This window comes from Vicugna pacos, chromosome 13, assembly GCF_048564905.1.
Source record: "Vicugna pacos chromosome 13, VicPac4, whole genome shotgun sequence".
NCBI lineage: Eukaryota > Metazoa > Chordata > Mammalia > Artiodactyla > Camelidae > Vicugna > Vicugna pacos.
In genome coordinates, this window is record NC_132999.1 from 29,328,196 (window position 1) to 29,353,888 (window position 25,693).

The following is a 25,693-nucleotide window of genomic DNA, read 5'->3' on the forward strand; positions in this document are numbered from 1 at the left end:
GGGTTTTTTTCCAAGGAGTAAAGTACAGAAGACTAAATGCAAGGATTCTGCCCCAAAACATTTTTTTTAATTTCTTTCTGGTTTAGGCTATAGATAGCTGAAGTGACCAGCAATGTGACCTCCAGGAGTATAAGCCCTCAGTCATCTAGAAAATCTATTTGGCTGTTCGAGGATACAATTCATAATGTCTTGAAAGGTATTAACTCTTTTCAGTTCAATCCCAAGCCAGAGGCTGAACATATCAAGGTATATCAATTTAGATTAGGCAGATGGTATAACACAGAGGCCTTATCATTAGATGGCAAAGTTCTTGTTCTGATTCCTAGCTTTTATACACACATTTCCTGAAAAGTTTCTAGCATTAAGAATGAGCAAAGATTATGACAAGAGAATCACAGAACCCAATAAGTAAAACTCTTTAATATCAGGCTTATTTTAATAAAGACTATTACCAATATCATTAATCCTTTGAACTGGGTAAGTAAGTAAAACATTTGAAATGCAAATAAGTTAAGTACTTTCTAAAGTCATTATGCTATTAGAAAAAATGTATTATCAAATTTAAAAGCATTTATAGAACAACTTTTTTCCCATTCTATTAGGAAAATTTTCAAAAACAGAAAAATTTATCTACCAATTTTTTAAAATAGTGACAAGAAGCGGCAATATGTTTTTTTGAATATTATCAGTAGTATCCACTCCTGATTCTTTGAAGTTGGATATGATTTTTACAAAGAGATCAAATAACTCAGAATACTTTTTGGTGAATAAGACAGGTAATCACGTTGGGGTAACACAAATGGGGGTAGTAAGTTGTCTGACTCTCACTTCCCTCATCTGAAGGCAGCTGGGAAAGAAGAAGCAGAAAATACATTTTGATCAAGCATATAGCCTCACCAAGACGCTACTCTGGAGGACAATTATTTAATTACACTTACTTAAAAACTACTTCCATTATTTTATCCATATAAAGTATTTGCCACAGTGCCTGGTACTTCATAAGCATTCAATGTTAGCTGCTATAATTAAATATCAGTAGTTATATTTCAAAAGGAACCTGGCAAACTTAAAATTTCAGTTAACATTTATTCTTTTGATTAACAAGACTATTTATATATACATATTTAAATTAAACATGCTAAGCGTAATCACTAAATTGAGATCAGAAAGAAATGTTAGCACTGGCATAATCTCTTATATTGTTGTGCAGCTTTGTAAGAGACCTCTAACTTTAACATGGATAGTACCTGCTGAAATTTAACCTACTTCCTTTGGCAGGTTGGAAGAATTCAGAGATTACATACTTGACCAACTTAGTGAAAACCAAGGAATGAAAATGTCTTCTTCTTCCCTAAATTATTCCAAAATGCCTGAATTACAGCCTTATTTTTCCCACCCTTGCTTGGAATGCATTATCTGCATCTGTGAGATATATATATATATTATAAAATATATTATATTATATATATGTACACATACATACACACACGTATATAAAATGATACACACTTTTGTTGTGACTTTATATATAATAAATTTATATATTTACATTTTAAAAATATGTTTATAAATATATTTGTTATATATATATTTAAAGTTACAACAAAAGTATATACCATTATCTGGCATCTAGGAGCAGAGATACCTCTAACGTAGGTACATGAAGGTTGTATGGCAGTGAAAAAACATATCTGCATTTGAACTAGGACTCTACCATTTACTAGCAGTGAGACTCTTAACAAGTTACTTCTCTGAACCTCAGTTTCCTTATTGGTATATAAATGGGATAATAATGGCCACTTTATAGGTTTTTGAGAAAATTCAAGAAAAGCATATAAAATGCCTGGCATTATTACATGCAACAGATAATCAATAAATGATAGTTATTATTGCCACATTTTCATTCTATTTTCTAGTTGTGAGCAAACTATATTTCTTACTTGTAAGAGTTGATACGCCTTAATTATATAAAGGTATTATATTTCTTTCAACTTAAAACTTAGACAGAATTAGCGAAAATTCTCAACATACGTAATCAGAATTTCACAGGTAAGTCTTTTTCCAACTTATTTTCAGTATCTGTTTTTAAAAACGGAAGTACTAAATTAGCTCTGATTTCCCATTTCAAAGTTTGGTGTATATTTTATATTTACAGTATATCTCATTTCAGACTAACCACTTTCAAGCACTCGATAGCCATGGATAGCTAGTGACTACCATATTGGGTACTGCACATCAAAAATGTAGGATGTAAGTAATTTCTGTTTTCATCTTTACACTTTTCTGTACATTCAACTTTACAGATAAAAAAAATCAGTATTTTAAAATAACTAAATAGAGGCAGGGACAGAGGAAAAAATATATATATAGGTGTTAGAATTAGAGACTCAGATGCAGGGGGTTCTGAAAGAGAAGTTATTTTTGCCATGAGAATGGCTTCTCAAAACAACAAAAAAGAAGAAACAAAAAAGTAATTTTCTCAGATTAGAAAAGAAAAATGCTTATTCTAAATTATACAGTACGTGGCAGGAAGTGCAAAAATAAATGAACTCCTTTTCCTGGAATCAGACTTTCCTGTTATTGCTAAGAAAATAACTAAATGGCCACAGTAGCACTTCAAAATCCAATGCCAATTAACAGCATACAAATTTTGTTTCCTCTGTTAATTTTACTTCTTACCATGAAAAGCCATGGTCTGAAGCAACCGATCAGCCACCTCCTGTGGGAACACTCCAGGTTCCTGCAGACACAGTGTTCCATCTTGTCTTGCTGAGCAGAACTTCTCAAGGTGAGTAGTCAGGAAATTCAAGCAGATATCAAGTAAGGAATAAGGAGATGCCTCCTCCTTGGAGCCCAAAAAGAAATAAAGGGAACACAAAAGCCAACAAGTTAGTTTCCAGAAAGGTGGAAAACAAAACATTCACTTACTTGTTCAACAAGTATTTTTACTCAAGTGTCTACCATGTGCTAGACACCATGTCAGGCAGTAAGAATACAACATGTGACCCATCTTCTCAAGAAGCAGGAGAAGAGAAACATTTAAGCAAATATTTACATAAAATCTATTAAATACTATAATAGAGGATATACTGGGTAGTTATGTAAGCACAAAGCAGGTTACCCCACCAGTCAAGGATGGTCAGGGACAACCTCGAGGCACAGCAGATTAATCTTCCTAGATTACAACCCATGACCCTTCCCTGCTCAAAACTTCAATGGTCTTCATGGGCCTGAAGACAAAAGACAAAATTCTTAGATTGATGATGCCTGAGTCTAGCCCCAGTTTACTTTCCAACTTGATCCCCATCCCAATCTGATAGTTCAAATATGATCAATTTATTTCAGTAAAATAATTTGCTATAGGTGTTATCCTCAAAAGAGAAAAAGATTAACCCAGTTATTCTAGTTTGAGGAATAAAGAACTAATCAAATAAGTTTCAAGTATAAGGGTTTTAATTATAAAAATAAACACTCTGTCCCCAAAAATAATAATATAATTAAAATATTATTACAGTAGCTACCATCCATTAGGTGTTTTCTACATGACTTTGCTGAGTATTTAATGAGTTATCCATTATTTCATTTAGTCCTCACCTCTACTTTTCAAAATAGTAAACCATTATCTTCATTTCTGCATAACTGAAAACTGGCTCTGAAAAGTCTTACCTTTCTCAGTTTTCCACACATAATACATGAAAAAGTGTAGCTTCAAATTAAAACCTGACTCAGGAACACAACTCTTAACCACATTAAACAACTCACATGATGTTTGGCAGGGAGGGTATAGCTCAGGGGTACAGCATATGCATAGCAAGCACAAGGTCCTGTGTTCAATCCCAAGTACCTCCATTAAAAATAAGTAAATAAATAAAAACCCAATTACCTCCTCCCAAAATAAAACAATAATAAACAAATAAATTTTAAAAAACACATGTGACGTTTTAATGACTGAAAATATGCAGCCAATAAAAATTATAGTTCAAAGATATATCAATCACAGAGAAAAACACACATAAGGTAAGATATAAAAAAATACATAGTTTATAGAACATTCCTCAACCTGATAAAGGTCATCCATGAAAAACCCAGTTAGTATCATACTTAATGTTGAAAGTCTTAATATTTTCCCCCAAAACTCAGGATTAAGACAAACCTACCCTCACCACTTCAACATTGTACTGGAGGTCCTAAAATTAGGCAAAAAAAAGAAAGAAAGAAAAGTCACACAGACTGGAAAGACAATGTAAAACTACCTCTATCTGCAGGTGACATATTCTATATAAAGAAAATGCTAATGAATTCACACCAAAAAAAACTATCAAATTAAAAAGAAAACCCAAAAACAAGTTCAACAGAGTTGTAGGATACAAGATCAATATAAAAATACTTATATTTCTATTCACTTACAATGAATAATATGAAAAAGAAATTAAGGAAACAATTCTATTTACAACAGCATCAAAAAGAATAAAATACTTAGAAGTAAATTTAACAAAAGAAGGGTAAAATTAAAAAGTTAAAGAAGACATAAATAAATACAGACACTTGTATTCATGGATCAGAAGACTTAATATTGTTAAATTGATCTACAGATTCAGTACAATTCCTATCAAAATTCCAGATTTCTTTCTTGCAGAAATTAACAAGTTGATCCCCAAATTCACATGGAAATACAATGAACCTAGAATAACTGAAACAATTTCTGAAAAGAAGAACAAAGCTGGAAGACTCACACTTGTCAGTTTCAAAACTTACGACAAAGCTCCAGTAAGCAAAACAGTGTGGTATTGGTTTATGGCTAGACATATATATCAATGAAACAGAACTGAAAGTCCAGAAATAAACTTATATTTACCATCAACTGACTTCAACAGGATGCCAAGACAATTCAGTGGGAGAAAGCATAGACTTCAACAAACAGTGCTGGGACAACCGGATATCCACATGCAAAAGGATGAAGATAGGGTCCTAACTCGTATCATATACAAAAATTAACTCAAAATGGATCAAAGGCCCAAATGTAAAAGCTAAAACTATTAAGCTCTTAGAAGAAAACATTGGTATAATTCTTCTTGACTTTGAATTAGTAAATGGTGTCTTAGATATGATGTCAAAAGCACAAACAACCAAAGAAGAAAACAGATAGACTTCATAAAAATAAAAAACTTTGTGCTTCAAAGGTTATCATCAAGAAAGTGAAAAGAAAACCCACAAAATGAGAGAAAATACCAGCAAATCATATATCTAAGAAGGAATTTGTATCTAGAATATATAAATAACTCTTACGACTCAATTATAAGAAGACAACTCAAAGACAGACAAAGGTCTAAACGGACATTTCTCCAAAGAAATACAAATGACCAACAATCACATGAAAGATGCTTAACATACTGAACATCAGAGAAATGCAAATCAAACTAACAATGAAATAGTACCTCACACCTACTACGACGGCTATAATCAAAGTCAGACAATAACAAGTGTTAGCAAAGTCGTGGAGAAAATGGAACTCTTGTACCTCACTGGTGGGAAAGTAAAATGATGCAGCCACTTTGGAAAGCAGTCTAGCAATTAATTATCATATAACCTAGGAATTCCACTCCTAAGTATGCACCTAAGAGAAGTGAAAATATATGTCACACAAAAACTTGTACATGAATGTTTACAGAAGCATTATTCATAATGTCTAAAAAGGGAAAACCACCCAGTATTCAACAATTTATGAATCAATAAACAAAACATGGTATATCTACACAATGGGAATACAATTCAGCAAAAAAAAGGAATCTTGATACATCATACATCAATGGATTTTGAAAACATTACACTAAGTCAAAGAAGCCAGTCACAAAAGATCACATATGTCAAGAATAGGCAAGTCTATACAGACAGAAAGATTAGTGGATGCCTAGAGCTGGGGGGAGGAAAGGTTGGAGGAAAATGGGAAGTATACGCTAATGAGTACAGGGCTTCTTCTTGAGGTGATGAAAATATTCTACAATTGTGGTTATAGTTGCACAACTCTATGAATATATTAAAAACCACTGAATTGGGTACACTTTAAATGGATGAATTGAATGTATGTGAATTGTATCTCAACAAAATTAATAAAAAAGTTTATAAAACTGCAAATATAAGACTAGAAATAAATACATCAAAATGTTAACTGAGTGATGTACTATCAGTTTTCTTCTCTGAACAAATCAAACTTTCTATACACCATGTGACTTCTATAATGAAAAATTTATTAAAATATTTACATGTTAGTTTACAGTTTACAAAGTGCTTTCACATTGATACACTTGATATTGTAATAACTGAGTAAGATAGATAACAAAGACATTTTATAAGATAAGGAAACAGATTTCATAAATGGTTGGCCCAATGTAGCAGACTGTTAGCTGCCAAACGTAACATCTATTCTTTTCTTCCATGTTAATAAAATTTTATTTTTACCTGAGCACATGACCACCTGTAATAAAAACTACATATCCCAGTCTCCTCCACAGCTAGAAGTAGCTAGGACGCATGAGAAAAAATTCAGAGGAAATAATTCTTCAAATTTAACTTCTGTCTCATAGAACTTTGCCTCTTCTGTCTTAATTCCTGAGCTGTAAGTATGAATTCTTTCTGCTTTTTCTATTCTTCATTGTACCAACTCTCTAAATATTTAAAATTCATCACCCAGATGAAACAAGATGCCTGTGGCCTCAGTTGGTAAGTTTCAAAATGATCTATTTATTTTACAGAAGAGAAAATAAATGAAAGTTGGGAAACTCTCAGAAGGGAGATATATAAGCCTTCCGAGTACATAATTTTCAGAAGTCATTTTAGTCGAACAAACCCAGGTAGGAATATGTGGACACTTAGAATATGTAATTAATCATTCTAAAAAACTTTTTCTCCAACTGGTAAAATATGTTCACAAAGGAACAAAAGTAGGTTTTTGGACCACACAAATTTTTCTTTTTAAAGAAAGTCTCCCTTATTTCTGTGTTAATTCTTCTTAGTAAGCATAAGACTTTTCTAGTCAGCTGCTCCTCTACTGGGAAGAACATGTGCCTAATAGTTAATAACCTGGGCTTTGGAGCTAGAGTGCAAACCCCAACTTTCCATTTGCTAACTGTGTAACATTACATAAGTTACCTAACCTTTTTGCTCCTCAGTTTTCTCATCTTATAATGGGGATAATAATAATACCTATTTCATAAAGTTGTTGTGAGGATTAAATGAGATAAAACAGGAACCAAACAACTTAGAGTAATGACAGTGTGTCATGAAACACACAGCTTATAAGAGTCAGAGACAGGATCCAAACCCAGGAAATGTAGCTCCAAGAGCCTATTCCTTTATCCACCGTAGTATACTACCTTTTCAACTTTATATACAAATTCCAAATATATTATCTCACCTGATACTCAAAGCAGGTCTGTGATGTGAACAAGGATAATTATCTCCATTTAAAGGAGAAGAACAGAGAAGTTATATATCAAGCTAGTGTCAGAACTAGAATTGTAATCAGGTTATCTGAGATCTACTCCCAAACCTACACTGCCATCTGTGATTTCCCCAATTTCTAGTACTTTAAGGTAACATAGAAGTATCGAGAAATCAGTATTTCCCATTTAATTTTTAAACAAATAGCAGCAGCACAAGAGGAGAACTAACGAAGAAAGCATAAAACAGAAAAGCTGGAATTCAGTGTCTAAACAATTTATCTCTTGGAAATTCCTGTTCAAAGAGATTTTTCCTTTCACCAATTAGGCACACTCCAGGCAAAGTAAAAACAAAGCTCCTACTAAAAAAGCAGGAGAGAGAGGAGGTCAAGTCTGATTTCATTTGGATCATAAAGTAATCTACACAGTTCAAAGACTAAACAATTTCTAGGAACAACAAACAGTAAAGTTCTTTTTCATCAATTGAAATGGCTTCTATTCAAATTGGCCCAACGTGGCTCTTCACTGTGTTTACTGTGTAGCTTTTATCCTATCACTGTCTCTCTAAAAAATTTTTCAGAGATTTCATATCATCTGTAACTATCATTCTCATGCTGGGAACACATACAAGGGGTTCCCAGTAGAGGAATGCCAGGGGACTAAAGCTACAGTATGAATGTGGCACATTTTAGAATATCAAATATACTCAAAGATTATTTGAGGGGATGAGGAAATTGGAGGCTAGTAGAGAGGGAATCAAGTTATGTAACCAGTAAATAAAATATTTTTGTACTGAAACAAATGTATTATGTAGAAGGCAAACACTGCATGAATTTTAAGACAAAACACAAGATCACCAAGAAATTCCTGTGATACATGTTTCAACTAATTCCCTTCTCTATCTCACAGCAAATTTAGTTTCCTCTGTTGTTAGAAGTTGGAAAAACAGAGACCTAAAGAATAAAGTGTAAATATTTTAGCAAGGTATTCAAAAAGTTTTACTAATTGGTTCCAATCTTCCTTTCTAGCCTCATTTCCCACTGTTCCCTTCTCCCTCCAAACGGTTACCTACCAAATACACTAAACTGAGAGTTCCCTAATGCAACCTATTTCTTACTGTCATTCTCTAAGCACTGTAACAGGCACTTTCACACCTCTGAGCCTTTTTTAGATTAGTCCTTCTATATGGCAAAATCTTACATGTCCTTCAAAATTCAGTCAGACCTTACCGGTTCTGTGATGCCTCTCCTAATTTCCAAGACAGAATTAATTCTACTCTCAGCACCTGATAAATTAATTTGCACCATTAACTATTAGCTATTATGTACTGAATGTCAGCTGTGTGATGTCAGGCACTAATCTAGCGACTTTGTATATACTTGCAATCTTCAGAACAACTTTGTTTTGGACAAAGTAGGTAAACCAAGGTTCAGAAAGGATTAATTTACATACCAAAGATAAAACAGCCAGCAGATGGCAGAGCAAGAATAAAAATTACAACTATCTTTCATGAAACACTAAGACTCAGATCCAGGTTCAGAGTTCTTTAGATAAATGAGTTCTTCCAATTTCTATATTCTATGAGTCAAACACCATTTTACTATGCATTCTATAGGTGAGGAAACTAAGGTTTAAGTTAAATATATTCCCCATAGTCACACAGTCAGCATGTTGCTAAACTGGAATCTCAAATTTTCAAAAATGAGGCCAAAGCCTATATTTTTAAGCTTTCAGACTGCTATACTATATCATAATAATAGTTAATGGACTCATTATTTGTTAATATATGCTACATGCAATAAATTATGCTAAGCACATTACATATATAATTTCATTTACTACTCATAAAAATTCTGTAAGTTCTATCAGTATCCCCATTCTATGAAAATGAGAACACTTAGGCTTTGAGGGGTTTATTAATTTGCCCAAGATGATAAGTGCTAGAGTCAGGATTAGATCTCAGGCAATCTGATTCTAGAGTTAACTCTGCTTTTACCAGTACATGAGCTTTTCTTTATATCTGCCTCCAAAGTCAGTTTTCTTTTATAATTCCATGTTTGATCATAGTTATTTATGACTGTATTTGTCTCACCCACTAGACCATGATGCTCTTCAAGGAACCCATTAACTCTTTCTTTACGTCCTTAGTACTCAGTACAGTCCCTGATATTTACCAGCTGAAAAAAAAAATGCATTCAAATTAGAACAGTAGTAAAAGGACTCGCCCAGTATCACATATCTGTAAGAGGGGCAAAGAGACAAACCTAGATCTACTGACTATGAAGTCCATACCTTTTTCACTTTACCATACCATCTCTCAGAACAACTATTAGCTTGGCATTGACATAACTGCCAAAGGACAATTTGGGGACCAGTTGATTGTTACAGTGGCTCAGACATGAGGTGACAATACTAGGATTAGGGTAGGAGCAAAGAAAATGGAAAAAAAAAATCAAAAGTGAAAATAATTTGAAGGCAGAATTGACAAAATGCAATAAGTAACCAAACAGAAATAGGTGCTGATTTTTTTCTGAATTTCCAGCGCTCAGCACAATGCCTGGCTCTCCACTAGACAGGCAAGTGTTCTCTGAAGGACTGACCAACAATCATACAGCATACCTCTGACATACGTTATCTCCTTTAGCCTCCTAACAGTCTTGTGGAGCTGGTATAATTGATACCATTTTGTAGGTGAGGATACTGGAGCCCAGAAGGAATAATGTACCCAAGTTCATCTAATTAAAAATGTGTCAGAATTGGGCCTTGAACAAAGGTATTTAATTCCAAACATCATGCCCTTTTTCCTATCCCATATAGCCCCATCATGAAGGAGGGGAAAGGGTGGAGGAAGAGGAAGCTGAGATTAAAAAAAAAAAGCTCCATGATTTAAAGTAATAGTTAACCAGGGGGAAAATGTGTGTGTGTGTGTGTGTGTGTGTGTGTGGAAAAAGAGCACAATTAAGTACACAGGATAAAATGCTAACATTTGGGGAATTTGGGTGAATGTGTGTGTGAGAATTCTTTGTGTTATTTTTATAAATTTTTGTAAGTCTGAAATTGTCAACATAAAAAGTTAGAAAATAAAAAACAAAATAGGAATTAATATTCCCATGATCTCACTGACAAATTGATAAGAAGACAAGGCAAGGGAGTGTTTCTCCAGGGGAATTTATTATGGTCATGGAGAGATTGCTTAGGCGAGAACAGAAAACAAACTAATGCTTTGGTGACAGAACTGAGCTAAATTTACAGATTTAAATATCACCCCCCTACTGGTGACAGCTGAGTCATAAGAATAGATAAATTCTCAGGGGGACTGATCAGACGACTAAGCCCTGTAATTAACTACCACATGTACAGCAGGCAGAATGATGTGGTCTCTGAACAATGGCTGAAAAAAATATCCTACGGAAAACAGGAAAAACAACTCCAGTCTGAAAGAACAGCCCTGCCCTTTACTTAATTTTTTGGGTTAACAGTGTTTTATGCAACAGGATATAATCCTGACATTGCGATTATTCAAATAAAGTTTACCCAGGTTGGCCCTCTCAAATACTGCAGGTCAGAGTGTAAACTGGCACAATTTTTCTGGATATAAAAGCTCTAATAACAATCTTAAAAACACCCATTCTCTGGATCCAATACTTCATCCAAGAATTCACAAAAAAAAAAAAAAAGAGAGAGAGAGAAAGGGAAAAAAAGGAAATAATCAATAATCAGAAATATTAACAGAGGTTTTACACAAAGAGATTAATCATAGTTTTTCTGACCCCTTCCCCAAAATAAACTCACATATACAAATGTCTAAAATAGTGAGGAAAAGGTAAGCAAATTATGGTATATCAATTCTATAGAATATTATACATAGCAATATGTATGTTTCTGAATAACTTTAAAAGACATACCAACATGCTAAGAATAAAATTAATCTAAGCTAAATAAAAACTGTATATGCAGCAGAATTTCAATTAAACATCCACAGAGGCATAGGAAATGATAACGCCCGAAAAGTTATTTTAGAAGACTGTAAAGCTACCTTTAAACTGAACAATATGTTGTCGTAAATCTATAGAAGAAAGTAAGGGAAAAATTTAAAATAAAAAACGATAGTGGATACCTTGGGATTGGGTGGAAGCAGCATAGGAGAATGGGGCACACAGGGGAAAAAGTGGCAGGGGGTTATCTTCTTTTAAGTTGGATATTGGTTTTTAGATATTTGTTTACTATGTTCCATGGCTTACAAACAGTTTCATGTTTCATATGGTCTTCTGAATATATCAAATTATTAAAAGTGAAAAAAGATAAAAATAAAAATTTGAAGAAATGAAAAAAAATTGTGTTCATGTTTCTGCCTTTCAAATATTGTAAGGTAACCAAAAATCAGTGTCAGTTTTATCAATGATGGTCATACTTTTCAATAATATATGTATTCAAACTAGTAAGAATAAACATTTTTATTAGACTTAAAATTATTTTAATTTTGAATGAAAATGTGCACAAACACACACACTTTTATTTTTCCTAAACTGGCCATAACGTAACTTCTCACCACTGCTCCTATACCTTTTCCCTAAGCAGTCTTACGTTCCCCAGAGGTTTTATCATCTAATAATGATGCACTAGGTTGGAAAGGGATTCTTGGGAGGGTTTTCAGCAGAAAGGAAGGGCAGTGGCTATGACATGTAAAGGGAAATAGGAAATAAAAAGAGAATTTTGAGAGCATATCTGCGATCTCTACTCTATTTCACAATGTTCCAAAATGTACAAATAAAGACTTTGAGTTATTTCAAAATGACTTTTTGGCTGCAAGATTATGTTCCATGGATTGTAACACTGCTCTGAGACTAGACTACATAGGTCACAACCTAAATAGTTGCACATAAGCAATTAAAGAATTTCTCCTGCTATTAAAGCTAGGTATATACACTTCTCTTCTCTTCTGCTCCTGTCTTTAGATGTCACAGAGCAGGACCTTGAAGGAACAAGAAAACAAAAAATACTGAGGAAAAGAAGGACTAGACTGAAAGGAAGTTAGAAGAGGTCTTGAGATGACACTACCGAGGGGAGACTGGAAGGCTCTCAAATGCTGAAGAAAAGGAAAAGTAAGTAATACTGAGAATCTTCATCATTAAACATCTGTCTAGCAAGTCAATTCATAAAGCCTTTTCAAGACAATCATTATGGCTGTATGAGGGCAGGTTAACATAGATTATTTTTATTGAGGAAACTGAGGTTCAGAGAAGGAATGTTTCCAGTGGTAGCCATGCCTCCCTTTCTTTATATATGCTGTTCCCACCCCCTTAGAATGCCCTTCTCTCTCTGTCCATCTATCAAATTCCTACTTACACTGTAAGAGCCAGTACTATTGTCCACTCATCCATGAAGCTGTCTCTCATATTCCAAAACACAGTCAGATATAATCACACAACATATTGTATACAACTCTATCGCAATTATCCAGGATAAAACTTTTATTTGTTTAGATGGCTGTCTCCCTCTCAAGACTATGAATTCAAGGAAAGTTAGTAAGTTCTCAAATGCTTTTTGTCTGTGATCCACTTAGGTGAGGCAAAAAACCTCACAGGCTACCCATCCTTCCTGGTCCCAAGTTCCAGAGGAAAACAGTGTTAACAAACAAGTATTACCACAAGGAAATTTTACAGACATCTGCTTTAACAAGAAAATAGATGTTGGTGGGGGGAGGGTGTAGCTCAAGTGGTAGAGCTCATGCTTAGCATGCCTGAGATTCTGGGTTCAATCTCCAGTATCTCCTCCAAATATAAATAAATAAGTAAACTCAATTACCTTCCCCTCATAAAAAAAACAGAAGAGAAAAAAATGGATATTTCCTATTTGAATAACAATACTAAATACTAAATTTGGAAATTCTTATGTCAAAAGTTCTATTAATGCAAATATATATCACCACACACTAGATTAACCAAGTAAGTCACAACAAATGACACTAATAATAAAGTTAAATTAATGGTAATTCATAATTAAGATATAAACCCAGTAACAATAAAAAATTACCATCAACTAAAGACAGCATTGCTGAGGCACTGATTACAAAGCTCTCTTCCAAGAAATTGGAGGAATTCCAACAAGTTACGTTTGTACACATGTAGTAGGAGCGCTGCAGCACTTCCAAGTATCAGACAGACCTCTTCATAAGGAGTCTCTGAGGCCTCGCACATTGATACTCATTAGCTCTTCCTAACATTCTCATAGCTCTCTTTTAATTTCCCTTATTTTTTGTGTGTGTTGTGCTTTCTTATACTCTCCTTCTCTGAAATATTTAGTCATCTACACAACAATCTTCTAGAGGCATTTTCAGTCATTTCCCCTTGGCCTAGTTACATACTTTGTTGATGGATTTTACATACTTAAAAGCTTCATTCTGTTACTACATTGCCAAAGTCATGGCAAAGAAGCATTTCAGCATTCTGTGCAATGGCTCACCCATTTCCAGCAAATGCGGGAGGTCAAGGACACTGGAAATTGACTGCATATTGCAATTGTACTCTACTGTTGGAGGGGACTGGGGCTTCCACTGCTGCTGGTATGATAAAAAGTGAAATAGATCCTCATAGATAAGACAGCTTTTATATTTGGGAACTAAAGTCCCCCAAAACACATTCAATAAATTATTTGTTGAATGAATTAGTAAATTACTAGATGGTAACGTATTTCAAAATTCATTTTATTTCTCCTTGTGAAACTACTTTAGGAAACACCTGATATAAAGAGTACTAAGGTTGCCTTAACTCCTCCAGACAGACCTGTGGACTTTAAAACTGCTGAGCAATGAGGTCTCTCTTTTGGTTAATTACAAGGAAAATTACACTTTACGGATGATGCTGGTAACAATATCTCACAGTAAATAAAGCAAATTTACATTCTTTATTCCATCTGATACTTAAAATATCCTTATGAAGTGAAAGGAAAAAATATTACAAATTTCATTTTACAGTTAAGGAAGCTAAGGCACAAAAGTGAAGTGACGTTTCCAGAGGAACTGTGGTTAGTAGGAAGAATACTGGACCTGGATTTGAATTCTAGAGGTGTTATACTGCAAATTATCTAGCTTTTCTGACCCTCAATTCTGCCCTTTGTAGAACAGGGATAATCATAATACTTATCTCAGATGAAGTGAGAAAGTGTGTTTAAAGCCTCCAGCACCATGCCTGACAGAGTAATTACTCAGTAAATGTTCCCTTTCCACTTCTTAGCCATGATCTTGAACAAGTAATATAAATTTAAGTTTCAGACGCACAGGACAACAGGTTCATGGTTGTAAATTCCCAACAGAGACTTTTCCCACCCAGAGTCCATGTCAACACAAATAAGCTCCTTTATCTCTCTACAGTATTAGGCAAATATTGTTTACTCTACCTTTTCATTAAGAGTATAGGCATTTTAGTTAAAGTCCTACCTTTATGCAGTTGTCTCAGTTCCAGCTCATATGAATCAGACTCAAAATCTCATCCCCTACCTAAAAGGCTCCTAGGACTGAGAGATCCTCTAATAGAAGGTAATGGCTCTGATAGTGCTCCTTTTTTTAGTATCCCTGGATGATTTTTTTCCTAAAGATCGGACCAGAAACTAGGTGACTACAAAGATTACACTTGACAATTTTAGTATTAGGAATACATTTTTTACTGACATCTCGCCGAAGGACTATGTAATACTGTGGTGCGAAGTACTGGCTTGGGAGTCAGTCTGCCTGGATTGAAATGCCAGCTCTACCATTTATAAAATAATATAACTTTAGGCAAAGTACTTAATCTCCCCACACCTCAGTTTCATGATCTGTAAAATGCAGACAATAATACTACCTACATCACAGGATTGTTGTCAGAATTAAATAAATTTTAGGTGTAAGACACTTGGAACAGTGACTGGTATATATTAACCACTCAGTAAATGTTAGCTATTATTATAGAATATAAATTCCACAGAACAAACACTGTGTTTTGTTCACTGCTGTATTTCCAAAGCCAACAACAATGCCTACTATATAGTAGGCATTAAATGTTTATTGAACGAATAAATGAACAGTCAAGCACAAATTTATTGTTAGGTGTATTTAAAACACTTATTTGCCCCTAGAGGAAGAGACTATATGTCCAGAGAGAAATATTATGTCCCAAATCTAGCCCTGAAATTAAAGAATGGGATTGAAAAGCAGACAATGTCATTTGAGTTCACAAATGTAAGAAACTTCAGGTATTGGAACAACCTTTGACTCCTCATTTTAGTAAGTACTCCATGGGAAATCTGTTTAGTTTATGGGGTTTTTTCCCCCTTGTATTTTCTACTACTGATTCAACCAAGTTAGACTTGCAGGAATAAACATCTAATATAACTGTAGATATGATCTAATTCCTTTATCTTCTCTTTCCCCAAACAAAATCATTTCATAAATGAGGAAGAAAGTCAAGAACATAGTACCACAGGCACAGATATATTGTGCTCAACGATACAGATATATTGAACTATTTGACACGGACTGTGGGGAATTACTTTTTCTTTTTCAAAAAACCATCAACTACTCTTCAGAGATCCCTAGGTGCCAAATAAAAATGCAGGTAAGGCAAGCTCCTTGCATGTCTCATTTCAAGGCCTGACCAGTGTGGCAAATGGCTATGTGCTAAAGGGCAAGGAGCTAGATTTTTATCTAAAAAAGGTTGAGACCTGGAAAAGTAAATAAATCCCCTTCTCTTCCATCTTAGCTCTTGTAATAAAGCTATTATCAGAAACAAAACAAAAATTCAGGTCTGTAATCACTCACTGAGCAGATGAGCAGATCATAGGAATCACTAACTCAAAGAGATACTTTAGCATTATTTTCCTCTTAACTACTAGCATTAGTTTTGAAATATAATATGGTAAACAGAGAAGCTGGGTTAATAATGGAAAGAGCACTGGGCCTGCAGTCAGTCCTGGCTCTGCTACTTACTAGCTGTGTGGCCTTAAGAAAATAAGTTAACTTCTCAGTTTCCTTATCTGTAAAACTGATGCTAAACCTCTATCTTGCCTACTTCACAAAATGGTAGTGAGGAATAAATGGGATGTGTATGAAAATGTCTTTGAAATGCTAAAGTACCATGCAAATACTAACATAATTGAATGAGGGGTTTCTGGTATAAAAAGTTGAGTAATACATTAATGGAGGTTAAGAGCTCAAGTTTACACAAAATTAAAACCTGTAAATGCAGTTTGCCCTGATTTCATCGTACTACAGCTAATAGAATGTATCTACTTCATTAAAATAGTTACCTTTAACTTGCTAGACCTTTACTACATTTTTTTAAGACATGGGAGGGATTACAGAGATGATTTAATACAACCTTTTCACTTTAGAGATTTAAAAATGGAAGCACAGAAAGGTGGAATGATTTGCCAAAGGTTACAAGGCCTATGAAAAGAAAATAACTGACATTACATAACCACAAACATTGAAACTTTTTAAAAAATGTCCTTAGAAAAGGAGAATATGACAATGAATGGGCATTAAGATACTGGAGAGCTAGGAAAAATGTTTATACAATGGAGAACTGGATATAGGAAAAAAAGAAAAAAGATCTTTATACAGAGCTAACGAAATGTTTAAATAATTAACTACCCCTCTAGATTTACCAGTAACTGATTCTTTACTATCTGTTTTTAAAATTCTATTCTCTGGAAGGACACATCCACAAATCATGGACAAATAATTTGCAAATGTTTATACAAAGGGATTCTGCTTTGCAATTCATCTTGAAATTACTTGGCTTCTTCCCCAGCTCTTCCTAATGAACTCTTCTGGACAGAAACATTTATCCTAGGTCAAAAGTACCACTTAGGCTAGTAAGAAAAACTATCTGATCCAACATTTCATACCCATCAAATCTCTTTTTCCCCTCAGGGGACATGTACAGAGCATTCACCCTTTCCCACCCTCCTTTTGTAATTCACATCTCAGTAAACATCACCTTATGCAATTCTCTACAAAGTACACACATTCTTTCACTAAACAAATATTTATCTACTTATTATGTCTCAGGCATTATGCTAAGTGCTTAAGACAGGAAACTGAAAAAACACAGTACTCTCCTTACCCTCAAAAAGCTCACAATCTGGAGAGACAGACAGCCTTGTTAACAAATAATATCAATACCACAGAGTAACTACTGTACACGGGACAAAGTACAGGAGAGACACAGGCTGCCTGGAAGTCAATGAAGGATGCACAAAGGAAGTAGGGTTTAAGGGGACATTTGCAGGTTAAATAGTCAAGAAGTGGGACAGCATTCTAGGCTAAAGGAACAGTGTAAACAAAACTAGAGGCATGGAAAGCAGCATATTCTGTGCTCAGTATTTCTGAGCATAAAATGCAAAAACTTCCCCATAAAATGACTAGTTTCATTAAAGGATTAGATCTTAAGGGTCCTAGTATAGTATGCAAAACTATTTGCTGAGCTCCTACTGTGTGCTAGACACCGCCAAGTTCACAGGATACAGATTTTTGTAGACCCACTGCTGTCCATATGTCACCTGAGTTGACAACTGTACATATGTACAATCTGTGTGGCCATAGCAACCCTATAAGACCACCTTAAACTAGCGGGGCCTAAACTGTAGGCTCTTTAAGTATAGTGACGAGTCCACAAACTTATATTCATACCAAGTATGCTCTGTACACAATAATATTCTGAAATGTACACTTTCAATGCACAACAGATGCTGTTAGAATTAAGCATGCAGTATCATTTTTAAAAAATACTGAATTCCTACGAGCCTTTTGGTTTTTCCCCCAATTGATGTATTCTAAAAATACATTCCTGTCATGTGTCTCAAGACTTTCCATGTTAGAAAGGTATCTAAATGCTAAGGACAGAATGACACCAACATCTGATATTCTCCAAGTACATTACAGAAGATGATTTGGCAATATGGATCAAGAACCATAAAATTATACACACCCTTTGACCAATTTTTTTCAATAAATATGAATTACTTGAATAAAGGAAACGTTACAAATATTTTAAATGCCTGAATTCAGTTTGGATTCCTACAATCTCATAGAGCCCAGGGAAGGTATTTGAAATAAGGGATCAGACAAACCTGTGTTTAAATCCTTTTCTGTCGCTTATCAGGTATGTGACCAAAGGAAAGTTACCTGATTTCTCAAAGCCTCAGTTTTCTTAACTGTGCAATGAGAAAGCATCATCAACCTCATGGAACTGTGAAGATTAATTAGCACATCATCTGATACATTGTGTGCTCACTAAATGTATGAGATCATGCTCTCAAAATAAATGGCCCAGCATTCAAGAATTCTGGTTTATATTATTTTTATTTTAATTATTAGCATTAAAATTGTATTTTATTCCATTGCAAATAATTATTTCTGCCACTTATTGGTTGTGTGTTTTTAAGATCTAGCTTTAGAACCTATGAAAAAAGTAGTGTGCTAGGGCTAGCATATTTCCTAATTCATGGATGGCTCACATCATTAAATTCAACACTGATGTCTGTTTCAATTTGTATATTTTTGGCCATCTAATAAAATAATTATTTAAAACTTTCTCCTTTAAAAACAGAAGAGTTTGAGAGTATCCAAAAATTTATCTACTGAACATGTATGAATTAGCAGATATTAGGAGACTTATTCATCATATTATAGTCACTCAATTGTTATAACTTCATCTGAACCTGAACGTCACAGTAATTTTAAATTATTTCTATTCTTATAATGAACTGTTGGTTAAAGACAGGAAACATAAGCTACACTAATGATTAAATAAGAGTAAATGAGTGCATTTATCTGATCAGGATTCTTAAATGGTACACCAAGATATCTCAGAATTTATTTAAGCATTAAAAAAATGTGATGATAGTTATATACAATTTGAATTTTCAATACTGGAATAATTTCAATGTTTTATTTGTGGAGACAGGCTTCCAAGTAGCAGCCTGGGAACCATTCTTTTTATTTTGTCATTCAGAAACAAAACAGAACATTTATAAAAACCTGTTGATTTTTCAGTACAAAAATTCAAAACTTCCAAATTTAAGGTTAAAAAGTCAGCTCTTATCAATTTTGATGCCATGAGCATAATTAATCTCAATCTATATTGTAACATATATGCATTTTTAAATATGACAAATAATGCTTTATCTTATGTCAATGTGTCATTTGTTGAACAGGAAAGGCTGACTTTTGTTTCAAGGTATTTTGTTCAATATATTAGTAAATGACATATATATGTCATTTAAAAATAAAATATATTTTACTTAAAATTTCTCCCTTCTCATAGCACACAAAAACTGTTAAAAAAAAAAAAAGTAAGGTTGGGAGGTGCTGATTCTCTCTATATGACCTAAAATATGACCTTTGAGAGACTTACTGTTCATAAATAAAGGATTTTGGTATGGTAAATTTACCTTTGTTTTCATATTCTCATAAATCCCTAAAGGCTATATATATGAAAACTGATGCCCAGTTAGTAAAACTGCAAAGCTGTTAGTGGTTCTGTGCCTCTTCTACAACTCCTTGGTAATGCCTCTGAGGAAAATTCCCTTAGCCACAAAGTGGTGTGCCAGATCTTCTTGTTTCATTTCCCTATACTCTCCTTCCTCTAATTTAAATCACCACCATCACCACAACAAGGTTAGGGTGAAAGTTCACACACTTCCTTTTCACCTAGACTAGTGTAACAGTTCTTGCCACTCCAAACCATGTTTCAAATTAATTTAGAGTGATCATCCTCAAAATCTCTTTATTATGATAATTCCTTCTTACCTTTCAAGGTACTCAGCGTTTTTACAATGAGGCCAAAACTCCTGAGGCTATGATTCAAGGTTCCCCCATGATCTGACCACTAGGCTCACCTACACCCATATCCTACTGCACCCTCAACGCTACACTCACACATTTCCCAGCGTACATCGTGCCTGCTTCGGTTTCAGTTTCTATGCGCAAGCTGGTCCCTTGCCAAGAATGGCTTTCCTTCCCCAATTTTTATCCAATAAAATCCCAGTAGTTAAAATCCCAATTCAAATGTCCTTTCTCAACAAAGCTTCCTTGACTTTCTGATCCTCCCCCAAGTCATTCATCCATTCAACAAATATTCACTGAGCACTTATTTTAGACCAGACACTATGGAGGTCTTAAATATAAAATATAAGTCAAAGAAACATGGTCTCTATCTTCAGAGAGCTAATACTTAACCTCACTGGATTACTATGAGGATTAATTGAGATAAAATATATAAAGCACTTAAAACAGGGCCTATATATAGTCATGTTCAATAAATATTAGCTATTAGTGCTGCTGTCTAATCAGACTACCTAAAATAGTTGCCACACACACATATACATCATTTTATATCTTACTTTGATTTATTTCTTCTTAGCATTTATAACTGTTCTCATTATATATTTATTTGTTTATGGTCTGTCTACCTTCCTTACCCTAAGGGACCATGTCATTTTTTTTTTAGCCACTGGGCCTAGAACATCACTTGGCCCTTAGCAGCTGGTTAAAAACCACTTCTATATCAATGATTTTTACTCTAAGGGTAGAGACAGACATTAACCAAAAAATCACAGAAATATAAAACTAAAATTGATATGTATTCCATGAAAGAGGATTATATAATAGAAGGGTATGACTTAGGTTTTTGTTTTGTTTTTTTAATGGCTAGGCGGGGCAGTTGGCATTTCCATGACTTTCTTGAGCTGAGAACTCCAGGATATCCAGAGTTAAGCAAGAGAAAGTACCATCAGAGGTCATTCACATATGCCATTCCTTCTATCTGGCTTTCTATGACACAACTTCTATTATTTAATCCTTTAGTTTTCTTCCTGAAAGTAAGATCCTCTGGGAAACCATCCCTAACTCTCTCACACCATGATCCCACTACTTTTCTTTTCTTAGCACTCTTCACATTGATAATTACTCTTTTTGCTTGATATGTATATTGTCCACAGACAAAAGATATGAAAAGGCTGAAACCACATCTGTTTTACTATTTGTTTAAAATTCCCAATGTCAACAGTCAACAGCACTCAAAAAAATCTGTTAGATAAATAAAAAGTAAAGACTATGTCTTAGACCAGTGGTTCTCAAAGTGTGGTGGACAGATCAGGAACACCAGCATGACAGTAAGTACTTGTTAGGAATGCAAACTCTCAGGCCCTACTCCAGATCTAACAAATCAAAATCTGGAAGTGGCACACCACAAGCCCTCCAGGTGATTCTGATTCACTGGGAAGTTTTAGAACCCCTGTCTTAGACATCTCAACTATTCAAAACGCAATATCACAATGAACAATTTGAAAAATGTAAACAAAAAGCTTTATAATAATGTTTGGTTCTATTTATTGAGTCCCTACTACACATATTACACAAGGAAATTTTAAAAGGTAGCCTCTACAAATAATTCTCAGCTCATAAGCTAATATTTTACTTTTTCTTCACCTCTCCTGTACATATACTTTTACTCTGTGTGTGTGTGTGTGTGTGTGTGTGATTTTAACAAGTAAGGAAAAATCCCGTAGTTGGAGGTAAAGTCTAAACCATAATCATGTCTAATACATCTTTCTAGTCTCATTTCCTACTACACATCCTCCTTCCCGCATGCTTCATGCTATAAGGTAATCCAGCCCCCTATAATACATCCTTATTACTTTCTACTCACATACACAACAAACTATTCTCCGTCCCGAAATAATCTATATAAATCCTATTCGTCTTTCAGGCCCAGTTCAAATGACACCATTGGATCCTAAATATCCAAAAAGGAATTCAAAACTTCTCCCTCTGTATTCATACATTCATTCTCAGAGGGATGTCTAACACTTCCAAAAATCTAGCAATTTGGTATCTTAGATGGGACAGCTCTTTATTCTGAAGAGATCATGACATCTTACTAAATTTCCTTTTTGCACCAAAAATAAGATTCTCAAACTCACTTTTTCTGTGTAATCCACTAGTTGCCTCAAATTTCAATTTAAGATCATATTTGTCAGATCAGAAAATGAGACCATATATTGAAATTATTCAGCACCTACTTGGCCTGGGCACTGGGAATAACAGGAATAAGTAAGGTACAGTTGTTGCCTAGAAGAACTCACATTTCAGGAGAAGAAATGTGTTAACATACAATGACAGTGAGATGGGTTGTGAACGTGAAGGGTTGCTGTGGAGGCAGACATAGGAGAATGACAACCTAAAATGCAGAGTTGGTGAGTTAGGGAAAGTTCACAGATTAAATAACTTTACAATAAACCACTTCTCTAAAAAACAGATGGGGAAAAAATAGAAACTGACTAACCTCCTAGAAGAACATGATTACTGGGACTTAGTTTTGACTGGAATGTCTTATTCCTCCCAGAGACCAAAACTTAGATTGCTGCGTATAATGAAACAATGGATCCATTAAACTAACTGGAAACCATGTGTAACTCAACTCAGTGAAAAACCCACTGAAGCCTCAACCTATTTTGAAACAGGACAGAGAGAAAATTTCCAAGTGTCTCCCAACTTAAAGCAGAAAGGGCAAAACAAATGAAGATATTACAAGGTATTAAAGAGACTGTCACAATCTGACTGCCACATTGATTTTCTGTCTTCAGATGCCCTGGTCTCTGCCTCCAAAAATAAACCATTTGTTCTGAGTAACAATCAAGCCTGTAAATAAATGTTTAAATTTCCCAAACGGTACCTCCACGTTAAAAGGTGCTCAATTTAAAAATACATTTCAAAACATTTTAAGTTATTTATATCAAAAGGTTAGATATCTCACAAGGCCATAGTAAGCATGCAGCCCTCACCCCAAGCCTCACTCCCTCACTCCAAAACACACTATCACTCAGATTTTGCAATGACATTAGGTAATAAGGTTTGCAGGCTCTCTCCAATACCTCCGGGCCCCCCGCCCCTTCCTTTTCAAAAAAGAAAAGGAAGAAGAAAGCCTGCGACTCCCTATCTGCCCGCCCTACAGCTCCTGGGAAGCAATTGCCCTCAAATTGTTCCTGCTTAGACCCTTGAATCCCATAGAAGGAAATGGGGACAGCTGTGGGAGCGGGGAAGAGAGGACATCCGATAAGGAGGAGAGGAAATGTAGATGGTAGAGGACGAAAGGGAGAATGCATACGGAGAGGAGAGGGCAATGTTGATAAAATGGTGAAAGGGGTAAGGAACGAGAGCAAAGAGCAGGAGCAAAATAGAGGGAGGAAAAAGAGGGAAGGCGCAAATATCTCAAAAGAGAAAACAAGGCAAAATGGTAGAGAAAAGGAAGGTCGGGTTAAAGGACGAGGAGGGGGCAGCAGAGGGGAACGCGAAAGAGGCTGTCACTGGAGATAACAAAAAAAAAGGGTGTCACCGAGGTGGAGCGAGATGGGGGGGTGTCACCCCAGCAGGTGTCCAGGGACCAAAGGGAAGGAATAGCAGATTACTGAGGGGGAGGTAACAAGGAGGGGAGGTAAAGGCAGGAGCAAAAGGGGCACCGGAGCTGGGGAGGGGCAGGCCCGCGGGGGCCAGGGTGGCGGGAGGCTGTGGTTCAGGCAGGCCTCGCTCCCTTACCATGGTTGTGCCGGCCTGGTCCTCGGGCATGCAGCCTCTGTCCTGGGTTCGGCGGCGGGCCGGGCCTGAGCCCGCCCCCAGGCTGAGCCGGCGCGGGGGCTCCAGGAGGCTCCGAAGAGCGGCGGCTCCGGGCTTGGCCCAGGCCTCGGCCTCCTTGCCTCAGAAGCTGGAAGTGCAGCAGCCGCAGCCGCAGCCGGACCTGGAGCGCAGACTCCGCCCCCGAGGCCCCGCCCTTGCCCGCGAGCCCAAGCTTGGTCCCGCCTCCGTTCTCACTGCGCATGCTCGGCCTCGGAGTCCAGACACTCGCCCCCGACCTCTAGCTTCTTCCCGTCCCTGGCCCTTAAAAGAGCTGCACGTCTTTAAATAAAGAGGGCTTTAAAAATTAAGGACTTTAAATATACATCATAACAGGAGACTAGAGCTGTCACTCGTTTCGGTCACTCCTGTGCTTCTGGTTCCTTGTCATTCGTTACTATTGTAATAAATTCTTGATGATTTCAGTTCTTTCAGATGATTCCTCCAATGTCCTGACTTCTCAGGTTCCTCTCCGCTAGCGATCACCCTTGCCTCAGCCTCTCATTTCCGAGCTCATACTATTGATCCTCTTACTTCCAATAACTGTAACGCCTCTATAATCTCAATTTTAATCATCCAACTCTCCCACCGCAACTTCCATCCTTTCCAACTCACTTCCTGTAATACACAATCCCAAAATCCTTCAACTCCACCAAGACTCAAAATCCACTGCTCCTACTACCTTTTCACTATTCTTCACACTATACTATGTTTTCATTTCCTTTAATGAATAGCTTAGATTCTGCCGCCCATCATGAAAATCATTCCCAGGTACTCATCTTCATTTCTCTAGTCTTTCTTTCCTTGCCTTGTACTCAGCTTGAGGAAACTCTAATCCTGAATCTGCAATAAAATGGGGTAGAGTGGAAAAAAATTCCAAATCACACTGACTGGCCCGCACCTAAATTTTATATCATTATGGTAAAATAAGTCCTTAGTGTTTGGCTATGCTACTATATTTTCTCCAGTTTCATACGCTCTCCCACCCCACTAGATAACTATTTCACATCTCTTTCTTCAAACCTCCAACACTTCTTCCCTTCTCACTTATCTGATGATTTTACTTCCAATTCACAGTGAAAATAGTTCCCACCAACCACCATGTCTTCCAACCTAACTATAAGTCTGCTCTGCCTGCAACTCTGCTCCTATATTCTGCCTTTCTTTCCTTATTACAAATGAGCAGTTTGTCTTTTGGCTAAGGTCAAACCCTCCTTAATTCTTCTCAAACTATCTGTACAAAAAGACTTGAGTTTTTTTCCTCCCAATCATCCACAAATCTGTATTTTTGTTAAGTGCAATAAAAATTACTAGAAAAATTGAATTAAAAAACAGACATACAGAGATTCCTCAAAAGACTAGGAATAGACTTACCATATGACCCAGTAATCTCGCTCCTGGACATATATCCAGAAGAAACCCTACTTCAAAAAGACAACTGCACCCCAATGTTCTTAGCAGCACTATTTACAATAGCCAAGATGTGGAAACAGCCTAAATGTCCATCGACAGATGACTGGATAAAGAAGATGTGGTATATTTATACAATGGAATACTATTCAGCAATAAAAATGACAACATAATGCCATTTGCAGCAACATGGATG

General features: G+C 35.6%; 1 protein-coding gene and 1 long non-coding RNA gene across 2 annotated transcripts in view; one reads left to right on the forward strand and one right to left on the reverse strand.

Moving 5' to 3' along the window:
• Positions 1 to 23,012, forward strand: part of LOC140700642 (uncharacterized) — a 41,643-nt gene extending 18,631 nt beyond the window's left edge. Inside the window, exons 3-5 of the long non-coding RNA XR_012079114.1 lie at positions 12,392 to 12,538; positions 15,868 to 16,027; positions 22,823 to 23,012. This is a non-coding gene — a long non-coding RNA (uncharacterized lncRNA). The remainder of the gene's footprint in view (positions 1 to 12,391; positions 12,539 to 15,867; positions 16,028 to 22,822) is intronic.
• The window catches only part of ZYG11B (zyg-11 family member B, cell cycle regulator), a 72,589-nt gene extending 48,369 nt beyond the window's left edge, over positions 1 to 24,220 (reverse strand). Inside the window, exons 1-2 of the mRNA XM_006200496.4 lie at positions 24,013 to 24,220; positions 2,680 to 2,845 (exon numbers count right to left, since the gene is read on the reverse strand). Of these exons, the coding sequence (XP_006200558.3) occupies positions 2,680 to 2,845; positions 24,013 to 24,042 (196 nt within the window). The 5' untranslated portion in view covers positions 24,043 to 24,220. The remainder of the gene's footprint in view (positions 1 to 2,679; positions 2,846 to 24,012) is intronic.
• Between the last annotated feature and the right edge of the window lie 1,473 nt (positions 24,221 to 25,693).